Genomic DNA, 11,480 nt, shown 5'->3' with positions numbered 1-11,480 from the left:
GATTGTTGAGTTTTGATGAAGTAAGAGCGGGGGGAAGGAGAGCAGGGGGAAAGCAGGCTGATGGTGTGTGCTGCTAAATGAAAGAAAACATCTGTGTGGGTTTAAACTTTTATTTAAGTAGGGAGTGAAATTGAAAAGATATGTCGTCAGTGTAATCATTGTAGCTGCATTCTCTGATATGTACAGATGTGCTCTTCTGCAGCAGCAGCTCTCTCACTAAGCGGTGGAGAGTTACCATGCCAGGTATATGAGACAGAGACACACACCTGTTTTAACAGCTTCGACTTGTCGGGCTGGTGGAATTGAGTGGAGTTGAGAAGGGTTATGCCTTTAAATACTCTAATAAAACCCAGTAATCAAGGCAGACATTTCAGCAGCACTAATACACAACCGAGTATTAAAATAACAATTAGTGCTGAAATAGAGGAGGAGTGATTATAAATTCCATTCAGGAAGGGTCTTGGCTGTAAGCTGGGAGGTGGTGGGGAGATGTTGGGGAGTCATGCAGCTCTGAGATGGGGGGGCAGCAGTTTTTGCAATCAGTGTTAAATAGAGCAGTTTTGTGCCTGTGTGATTGTCAAGTGGGCCATTACTGGTTGATAAGAGCCCTTTTTCCTTATGTGGCTCTGATTGGGCTGAGCATGCTGCTCCCTCTCACACGCTGTCCCGATGCAATCAGGCCCCTCTTTTACCGCACTGCCATTTTCACTGCTGTGATTTCCACCCAATCCCCCATCGGCCCTCAACTAACGCAACTCCACCTCTACTCCCACCCATCCACACCCCCCCCCCCCCCCCCCCCCCCCACACACCCCCCCCCCCCCCCCCCCCCCACACACACCCCCCACACCCCTCATCCAGCACCCCACCTCCCCCCTTCAGATGAGTGCCCATTTACAGCAAGGAGAAAAGGTCATGCCAAACTCGTTGTGTCAATTGTAAACCATCCCAATTCTCACTGATTTCAATGAAATAAATGAGGAGGTGCAGCCCCAAAAGAAAGCAAAGGTCCATGTGGAAGTAAGAAATTAGGAGATGTTCTCAGAGATTCACCGGGGCCAAAAGATCAGTGCTTTACTTCAGAAGAATCTCCCACATTCCTTGTTCTTACTCTGAATGGATTTTTCTTTCTATCCTTTTAAATCAAACTTCTGCAAAGTAAAATAAAACTGATCACATTCACAACAGCAAAATGCAAAACGGTGCCAATTTTCACCGAAAAATCTGAAAATGGACTTCTAAATGGAACCCAGAATAGTTTAAATAGATTAAATAATCATCCTTGACACGTGGAGAGAGTCTAGAGATGTAGTGTTGTGCTCTCTTCCTCGAGAGAGTGGGTTTAATAGAAATATTCTGTCAATAAAAAAGGAGTGCTCTGTCTCCTCCTTTTATTACAGACTGTCATGTTTTATGAACATTATCTACTGGTTTATGTGGGGAAGCAATTACTTAATTGTCATTTCAGATATTCATTTATATTAGAATGTTATCAGTTCATATGTATCTGTTTTACATTTAATTATACATTTAGCATTTCCTCCTTCAAAACCTCAAATACAGAACTTTTCAAGTGGTTACCCTTTGTTTTTCACAAACATGCATCTAAGTTTGAAAATGGCCAGAGACGATGATATTAGGCTTAAAAAGGAAATAATGTGCATTTTTTATGTGGGTTTACAAAAAGTCCATCAAAGACAAATACATTTCTATTTCTGAAGTATTCTCCTCTATGTTACTATTCTGTGAGGTCTAAATGTTAGATTTTGTAAAGTGATCGTGGGCAAAACAAGTGAATAAGAGATTCTCTTAAAGCTAGAGAAAGTCATGGAGTATGAAGCTGATCAAATACTTTTGTTGACTTTTCACCTGTATAAGTTTGCACTAGATCTCCAGGATCCTCAATTGTTAATTTGGTGAATGAGTTATTTGAGTTATTTCTTTTACTTTTAATGACAATCACTCTGGTTGTGAATAAAAGGTGAGTGTAAAGTCTAATAATGGACTGACAATAACTGGTAGTACAGAGCCTCTGAAGTCCCAAAAGTAAAAAAAAACAAAAAAACATCTTGTGCGCACAATATATGTTTTTTTTTTACTTTTTGGGGTTTCAGGTACTTGTAAAGCCACTTTTGGTACATATAAGGTCAAAGCCCCTTTGATGAACTTTCAGTTTGTTGTGACTCTAGCCCCGCACTGTGGTCAAAGCAGTACCTTAGTCTCTTTGCTGATCGGTCCTGTACATGTGTAAGTAATGGTTATGATAAAGAAAATCTCATCCTGCTGTCCTTTAACAGTGAATATTTGCTGTGGAAAATGTAAAAAACTGTTTTAGCATGTTGTAACTCACTTCTTTAGATAAGGACCCTGCAGCCATGACCAATATAGAATCTTGTTGCTGATGGTCTTTTTTGCTTTTGTAGGTCCACATTGAGCTATCAGTAATCATTTCAGTCTCTTTCATAACCAGTTAAAAACTCCTCACAGGAGCTCTATGTGTGGCTATAAAAGTTGGATGACTCTCTGGTAATGCACCTTGCCATCGTCTAGTAAACCACCGTGTCACTGACACCTCCTGCCTCCTACACCTGAAGATGGAGTCTTTTACAGATCTCACTGAACAGCAGCTGCCTCAAACACATTTCACACACTGCCAAACTCCAAGCAGCCGAGCAGTCAAACAGGTTTGTAAGCCTGCTGAAGGATGAGACGTTATTTTTGTCTGGTCCACATCACGCAAAACATTTAACAAGTCAGCCGTGCGACATGGAAAATGAAAACATGCAATAGTTACACTCTAAGATTGACATCTTTCCTAACTTCTCTGCCCTTATCATGCTTTCTGCAGATGGGTCAGGGGAGTGATAAAGACTTTCTGATGTCTGAGAGAGCATTTGTCTTTTCTAGGCAAAATACTCAAAAGGTTTTTATGTGTTTTGTTGCATTGCATCTATCCTTCTCGTTGGACGTCTCCTTCCAAGATCATGACAAATAAAGCAGGTTTTCAGGATCTTTGTTATACTATGAAGTGCTAGACTGCTCGAAGACTTTTGCAGAAACAAGGATTTACTGAGGTCTGTTTTTCTCACAGGCTGCTTTAGTGAACCCTCTGCTCCACATCATGAAATGTTTGATATGTCTTATCTGATATAAAGCATTCATCTCAACCAGGTGGAACAGGACACATCTCAATGGAGGCACGCTAACTCCTTTATCTCTCTGCGATGGTGCGATACGGACGCAGGCTCATGCTGCTGCAGGTCTGTTAACCATGAGGACAGAAAAACGCTTTTCTTACTCTGTGTGTGTGTGTGTGTGTGTGTGTGTGTGTGTGTGTGTGTGTGTGTGGCTAGAATATAGGGCGTGTGTGTGGGGTAATGATGGGTGGGATTGCGTGCACGACTGTGCTGAATGAGTGTGTTAGAAATGAGAAAGGAAACAAGTGCCAGTTTTATCTCCTGATGACAATCCTTTAAAAAAGTATTTACACTTCCTCTTACAAAGAAACATGTTTCCCCTTCAATACATCTGATGTTATTTGCATACAAAGTTAAAACAGGGGGCTGATTTAACGAGAAGAAACTGAAGACACAAAACATGCAAATGGCCAAAGACCCGTGTTGAAAATGAAATATGCCGAAAGTAAAAGTATGTATTTTTTTGGCATTGCCCTCATTATTTGTGTTCCTACAGATCAAATTTTCTTTAACTGTAAAACTAATACAAAATGATATATTTGTACTTTTTCCATTAGGTCCACTGCTGAAAAGTGTTAAAGTCACAATTTGCCACAAACTGCGGTTGCATGTTTGATGATGGTGAGTATATTGACATGTTTGATGAATACTGAAATGACCAAAACACATTTTCATTTCACCCTTAGGGAAATAATTGCTGTTGTACATGTTATGTTTGCAAAAGGCTATTATAACAAAACCTTAGTTTATATTTTACTTTATACCACAATTTCTGCATTTATTTTTTGTGCTTCATCAACTTTCAACATATCAAGGATTTATTCTATATGGCTGAGTTGACTTTCATGGGAACTTGATGTCAAGAGGTCCTATAGCACATTTTTACATCTTGGACCCCAAAGCAAAAGTTCCCAAATTGGGGGATTCATTCACTCTTTTTTTTGGTCAATTTTACTCAAATGTTTGCTTTCTTTCTTTGATGAATATAGAATACTTTGACCTCTTTTACTCCTAAATAATGTAAGGAGAAAAACAACCTTTAACATTTCTTTTTAACCTGCCATAACCAGAGAAACTACATAATGCAACTGGTCAAAAGAGCCCTGGTTTCATTTTAATGGTCCAGCTTGACTGGTAACCAATACCCTGACCATGATCTTATACTGTTAAGTAAAGTTGAGTTGCATCATATTCAGTGAGAGCAAACTGGCAGGATAACAGTCCTTCATCAAGCAGATCATAGTTCGCTTGAAGAGACAGGTATATGTAGTTCTTCTAGAGTAACAGCAGTGGCAGGCATGATTATAAAATACTTTATGGCAAATAAAAGTCCTGTACTTATTACTTTAATGGGTGGAAGGCACACCATATAAGTGACACATTCACTTAAAAAACTCCCCCCTCTGATACCTACTACATTATTAACAGAATTAATAGAACATTGTTGTAGGATATATTTACCCTATAATAATGTATAGCCTAATTGTTAGAAGATAATCAAATATTGTGGCCATAAGATCTTAATCTAAAGAAATAACTAGCTGCTGTAGTGGAGTAATAGCCAATAACATGATTTCAGAAATACAGTGCAGAGAGGTAAAAAATATAGCCTCCAACAATTATAATCCTCAGCCAAGTAGGCTACATGTTTTGGAGCCTGTTGTACATAAATCGGTCGAAATGCACTTTATTTATTTATTTATTTAAATCAAAAATGCATTGAAAGGTATTTGTAAGAATAAAACTCTAGAAGACGTGTTTTCTCACCAAGCACATCATGCTTATTCCCAGAGGGAGGCGCGGTCAAAGAGAAAAAGAAAGATATGAGTTATGATCCGCCCTCTGAGCAGCACAGGGCAGACTGATGCCACTCAGAGGAATCCCGCAGGTGAACCACAGAAGAAAGGCGCTTTAGAAAGTGTGAAGACACAGACATGCGCTGGAAAAGTGAAGTTAAGGTAGAGTGTTGCATAGTTAGCGAGGACGAAAGCGGATCTGTGTTGTCCAACGATGAGGTGAGTAGCCTAATATAACAGCTTAAGACATGGGCTATGTGTTTCTGATAGCAGCAGGTTGTGGTGTGACTCAGTGTAAAGACTTAATATTCGTCGTAATCGCTTTGCCAATTAAATCAAAGTGGGCTTCAGTCTGTCATTAAAACCGGCCTTCAACACGCTGACAGCAGTATTTTCACAATTTGAAGAAATGTCGAATAAAATTACCCCTCCCTGAATTCTGCAATTAAAACTCAAGTAGTTAATGAGACCTCTTCACCTTTTGCTTGCCCCGGTTTGACGTTTGTGGCGAACTAAGCCTTTTTAATTGCTGTTATTAAAAAAATCAATCCTCCTTTTCCGCGAGACCTCGCGCTGGCTTTTTGATTGACACGTGAAATTGCGTGTTGGGGTTTAACCGCAGCACGCGCGCGAGCAGCATTCAGTTGCTGAATCACACAAATGCAGATCTGAAGATCATAATGCACATAGGATAAGTATTAGTTCAAGTGTTGTCTGTTTTCGTAAGTAATGACTATCCTTCTATTTTAAATGTCATTCTGGTAATCGACGTCGTTGTCATGGTGAAAGGTGAAAGGCATGATATTTATGGGGAGAGGCAGGGGGCATTTAAGGCAGCTGCTGCAGTCTGACAGAGCAACGTCCTCTTCCCGCCGTAGCTTCTCGTCATGTGTGAAGATTGCAGAGGAGAAGAAGCGCTGCTAGGCAAATGCGCTGAGGACAGGAGAGACATTATGGTAGGAACACAGTGTCGTGGTTAATTCTTTTTTGTTTAACCTCCTTTTTTTTTTTTTTTTTTTTTTTTTAACTCAAAAACAGGTTGATAGACTAATTAACCGGAGGCCATTTCAATGAACTTTAAATATCTGTAAACCATGGACAATAAAATAGGAACACTTTGTTTTCTTTGTAATGCTAGCCTACTGCAGAGCCTCATGTTAAACTTAAAGTTTAAAGTTTGACATACAACAACTGGTTAAAAAAGTACTCCATGCTAAGAGTGAGACAATCTTCTTTTCAATATTGAAAATGGTTGTGAAAATAACGATTTGGTAGAAATAACATTTGCCAATTTTCAGACAGCAGGCATTATTTTCGCGTTTCATGTTTGGTGTTGTTGACAGTAGCAGGTGAACTGAGTTCTAACATGTTATGTAACTCGTGCAGTTTACGGAGGTATGTAGGTAATTTTCTAACCGCAGGTCTGATGTCTGCAGGGTGCTACGGTGGAGGTTTTGGATGAGGATGCGTCTTCGCTGCAGACGATGGCCTCTGCACCTCTGCTGGGCAGAGCTGTGTGCGCGAGCTGCAATGAAGAAATAGTGGATAAATATTTATTAAAGGTAGCCCAACAATGTCAGCTCTTTTTTTTTTAAATTATTATTATTATTATTATTATTGTCTATCATGGGTCCTTTTCTTCTTGTTTGGATTTTAGGGTCATATAAACAGGCCTCCTTTCTAACTGATTGACTTTGGCTAATTTGTCCCGTCTCTGCTCCAGGTGAACGACCTGTGCTGGCACGTGCGCTGTCTGTCCTGCAGCGTGTGCCAGGCTTCACTTGGCAGCAGCACGAGCTGTTACATCAAAGAAAAAGAGGTTTTCTGTAAACTGGATTACTTTCGGTATGTGCATCGATTTTTTTTTTTTTAGCCTAACGACAATTCAAATTCGGAGTTTTTTTAATTAAAAAGAAAGAAAGAAAGAAAGCAGAAATCGAAAGTTCGGAAAAAAAACCTTGAGCAAAAACTAAAATAAAAAAGCATTGACGACACAAAAATAGCCGCCTTTAATGCCCTTGTGCAGCTCATGTGGGTGTCTCTGTTTCGTTCCCCCTGACCTCCACCTGCAGAAGATACGGCACCTGGTGCGCGTGCTGCGGCCGGAACATCCACTCCACGGATTGGGTCCGCCGGGCGAAGGGGAACGTGTACCACCTGGCCTGCTTCGCCTGCTTTTCCTGCAAGCGGCAACTGTCCACCGGGGAGGAGTTTGCTCTCGTGGAGGAGAAGGTGCTGTGCAGGGTGCACTACGACTGTATGCTGGACAACCTCAAGCGGGCCGTGGAGAAAGGTGAGCTTTAAGGTGTCGCGGATTACGCCAAAGAAAAAAAATAAGCGGAGAACTATTTACGAGTTAAATCTAAAAGAGCATATTTAAAGACGGGAACAGTAGCCTGCTTTAAATACGATTACTTTCGAGACAGTCCTGCAGATTTTGAACTTTTACCCACATAAAAAGTCACATCCATTCCTTTTCTGTCTGAAAAATTGAAATAAAAAAAGATAACCCTTTCGCTTCATGTTGCTCAAAAATAAGTTGAGCATTCTGTTTGTCTCCTGTTCTTACTATAATAAATCAAACACTGAAATTACCAAAAGGCCTAAACTGAATTTATAGATGTTTTGTCAATTTTTAATAATCGACTTTATTTAAATATGGTAATTGCACATAGTTCTTTTTTTTATTATTATTATGAATGCTTAAATATCTTTTTATAATAATAAAAACACATTTTCCAACTCTAAATAATACTTATAAATCTGTGCTGAATATTTCCAGATGTGTTAATGTCAGAATCTGTCCTTGTTTCAGGAAACAGTGTGAACATGGAGGGAGCTGTTCCCACTGAACAGGAGATAAACCAGCCCAAACCCTCCAAGAGAGCAAGGACAAGCTTCACTGCTGACCAGCTGCAGGTTCACCTTCTTTAACACAAACATTACACACCGATTGATACATCACTGCAGTAATATCAATACATGACATATTTTTGGCCAAAGAAAAAAGACACCAACCTCCTCCACTAAGCGCACAACGGAAAATGTGTCCATAGGTTCACTCTACTCTTTTACTGATTGGGAAATATTTCAACCACACTGCTTTAATATTGGTCCAGAAAAGGAGGCTTCCTAACCATATGATTTTAAATAGTAACAATGTGTGTACAGTAAGCTGTTAAATAGTGGTTTAACTACCCTGACAGGTTGGGCATTGTTTTAATAAAAAATAGATTAAAGGTACAACAAAATTAAGTGGTGTTGATTTGAACAACCTTTTTATATGTAGAAAAAACAGATGTGATGAAGATTTTCTATCTTAATTATATTATCAATTTGATCATTGTCCAGTGACATTAATTCAGCTTGTGTAAATTATCCAGTTTAATAAAATAATTTATGAATATCATCGATGCAATTTAAGATTGACAATATATATTTATATTTCTCATTATTTAAAGTTAATCTAATCTCATTTTCTCATTTCTCATTCGTCAATATTCATTTAAAATGCATGATTTATAAGCAGCAGTTCCCTTTAAATGAAGATTTGATAACTTATATGTTATTTATTAGATTTGCTTTGACCCCTGACCGTGCAGGTGATGCAGGCTCAGTTTGCTCAGGACAACAATCCAGACGCTCAGACGCTGCAGAAACTAGCCGAGCAGACGGGCCTCAGCCGGAGAGTCATTCAGGTCAGTAAATATTCCATGGTTGATTGTATGTTTAATTCAATGTAGAATAAGAAAGCCAGGATGAGAAATTATTCTAGAAACATTTGTTGTTATATTTTGAAGTTTCTCTTTACAACCTGACAAAGATAAATATTAATTACAATTGTTTATAATAATAATAATAATAATAAAAAGATCTGTTCATTCAATTTATTCAGAGTAAATGAAATACACTAGTCAGAAGGCAGAGAAAGGTATGTGGATGTGGTTAAGAAAGACGAGGATGCTCGTAGCTCCTCTCCCCAACGCTCTCTCATGGACCTGCCCTGCTCTCTCTCCTGCACCATGAGTGAGACAGTGCACGTTCAGATACTCGTTGGTTTCTCTGAAGTTGCCTACAACAGCATGTTTATATAATATTGCCTGTAATTCTAATGGTGAAAATACTTTTTTTTCCTGAAATACAGCATATTATAGAAATACTCTGTTAAAGTACAAATAAATACAAAATAATTGAGTTTCTGTACTCAAGTGTTTAACCACTTCCCAATGATTCATTTAGTGTATGTCAAAAAAACATAAATGAAAGGTTAAGACAAGTGAAGGGGGGCAATCGTAACTCCTCCACCGTCCACAGATATTAAAGCTTGTACTGTTCAGAGCTTACACATCAAACAACAGTATTTATATTTCAGTTGGTGTCCCTGAAATGCATCCGTCATAAAGGTATTTATCCTGTTAACGCAGGTCTGGTTCCAGAACTGTCGAGCTCGCCACAAGAAGCACGTGAGCCCAAACCACAACTCCAGCACCCCCATGAGCTCAATGCAGCCCAGCCTCCTGTCCCAGCCCACCCCGACCCCTGAGGAGCTTCAGTACACCACGTACGGAGGCCCGGAGGGGTCAATGCTCTCTGCGCTGCACTCCTTCATAGACAGTGAGTCCTGGCTTCTTCTTCTTCATAATAATAACTCAGTTACTAAGTGCTTAACTATTAAAAACCAACCAGAGAAGTAAAAAACAAATATACAAATCAACAAATAATACAACTATAAATAAAGCTAATAAACAGGTAGGCTATATAAAACCCAGTTAAACAAATATCAATAACAACCTGGTAAAAAAGTAAACAACAATGCCAACAGTTAAGAAATGAAAGTGAGTTTTGTGGAGTGATGAGATCTCCAGGCGTCGAGTTCCACAGCTGTGGGGCCAGATTTTACAAAGGCTCTGTCACCTTTTGTGACCAGTCGAGTTTTAGGAACCATTAGTAGGGTCCTGCTGGAGTATCTTAGGCAGCGATCAGACTCATAGGGGGTTTGCAAATCATAGATTTAGGGTGAGGCCTGGCATATAAGGCTTACAAACCAACACTAAGATCTTAAAATCAGTTCTTAAACTTACAGTTAGAGAAGAACAGGTGTAATGCGGTCTCTTCCTTTTGTACATATTAGAAGCCTGGCAGCAGGACAGTACACTGTAGAGATTATTGTAGTGTTTAGAGAGTTCATCACACTCAAATGTTTGCTTCAAAGTATTTTAATACTTAATTTTTTTAACATCAGGTTGCTAATAACCTCGCTCAAATATTTGAAGCGTTTTAAAAGTAAAAGGCTTGCATAACAACTTAATTGGCAATATAAATGTTTTAAGGAAGCTTATAAAAAGAAATTGTTATAATTACAATAATCAGGATCTTTATATTGCTGTGAATTATCTGCAACAATCGTTGTCTTACAATATAATTAACTGAAGCTTTACTAATGTCATCCTTAAAAGACATACTAAAGCCTGAGGTCCCTCAGGTCGTCAGGTGGTCTTTTAGCCGTACCTGGAATTAGATCAAAGGGGGGCTTTAATTATTGTGGTCCTTCTCTCTGGAACAAACGTCTTACTGACCTGAGCTCCATGACTACTGTCTCTACTTTTAAAGCAAAACTCAAAACCTGTTTTCTCCCAAGCATACGAATAATCTTTATGTGTGTGTGTCTGTGTGAGTAATCCCTTGTGTGGTTAATAATGTTTGCTTTGCGGTGTGTATTGAATTGACTTCTGTCTTATGACTGTGGAAACACCTTAGTTGTTGCAGTCTTGTGTTTTTTTCACCTCAAAGTAATGCCCATTGAGCTTACCTGTAATGAAATTACAAACATTGTATTTGTTTTACTATCATTCATGAACTCTGTTTAAACTTCTCTTTTTGTGTTCCTGCAGTACACTCTCCTCAATCCATGTTTCAACCGCTGCTGCCCGCCCACGCCATGACCTCCCTGCCTGTGTCTCACACCTGAGCTGCTCAACCCAAAAACATACACACCCACATCTTTACAAGTGATCATCCAACAATTGGAGCTGCCGTATTCATTTCCCTGTGTAAATATAATTTGATCTTAAGTGACGATGAAAGCGTTCCTTTCCCTGAACTGTCAGTATTTTTATCACATGTTGATATCCTTTGAAAACTCCATTCTGTTGATGATTATTTTCAGTCCTAAATGTACGATGCAATGTGGAAATTGAAAGGTTTCTGTGTACCTCATAGGATTGTGACACACACCATTACAGATTTCTATTTGTTTGTGTAGTTGGTGACACCGTCTGACTGTGATAGCCAACCAGGACCCAAAATCTTGACTCATTATGAAGGTGAACTTGAAATTGTTTGTATAGCAGTGTTTTAAATATTTGCAATTTAATTTATTGAATGTATGTGATGTCTGTTTTGGAAATAAATGTCTAATTTCACAAATCCGGGAGGCGAATGACTAATAACAGATATTTGACACAACAAATATGACATTCGGCAAGGT

At 39.0% G+C, this 11,480-nt stretch overlaps 1 protein-coding gene across 3 annotated transcripts; it reads left to right on the top strand.

The window, feature by feature from the left end:
* The first annotated feature begins 5,057 nt into the window (after positions 1 to 5,057).
* Positions 5,058 to 11,420, top strand: LOC132960763 (LIM/homeobox protein Lhx8). Of its 3 annotated transcripts, none has more exons than XM_061033260.1 (9): positions 5,058 to 5,212; positions 5,872 to 5,949; positions 6,430 to 6,555; positions 6,717 to 6,838; positions 7,069 to 7,286; positions 7,809 to 7,912; positions 8,596 to 8,691; positions 9,418 to 9,607; positions 10,885 to 11,420. In XM_061033260.1, exons 1-9 carry the CDS (start codon positions 5,132 to 5,134, stop codon positions 10,959 to 10,961), a joined length of 1,092 nt encoding a protein of 363 aa, XP_060889243.1. In that variant the 5' UTR covers positions 5,058 to 5,131; the 3' UTR covers positions 10,962 to 11,420. The 3 variants fall into 3 exon arrangements, with proteins under 3 accessions (XP_060889243.1, XP_060889242.1, XP_060889244.1); XM_061033259.1 differs by having other exon boundaries at positions 7,066 to 7,286; XM_061033261.1 differs by lacking the exon at positions 5,872 to 5,949 and having other exon boundaries at positions 7,066 to 7,286.
* Positions 11,421 to 11,480: the final 60 nt, after the last annotated feature.

Source organism: Labrus mixtus, chromosome 3, assembly GCF_963584025.1.
Source record: "Labrus mixtus chromosome 3, fLabMix1.1, whole genome shotgun sequence".
Taxonomy (NCBI): domain Eukaryota; kingdom Metazoa; phylum Chordata; class Actinopteri; order Labriformes; family Labridae; genus Labrus; species Labrus mixtus.
Note: the sequence above shows the minus strand (reverse complement) of the source record. Positions and strands in the feature narration are given on the sequence as shown.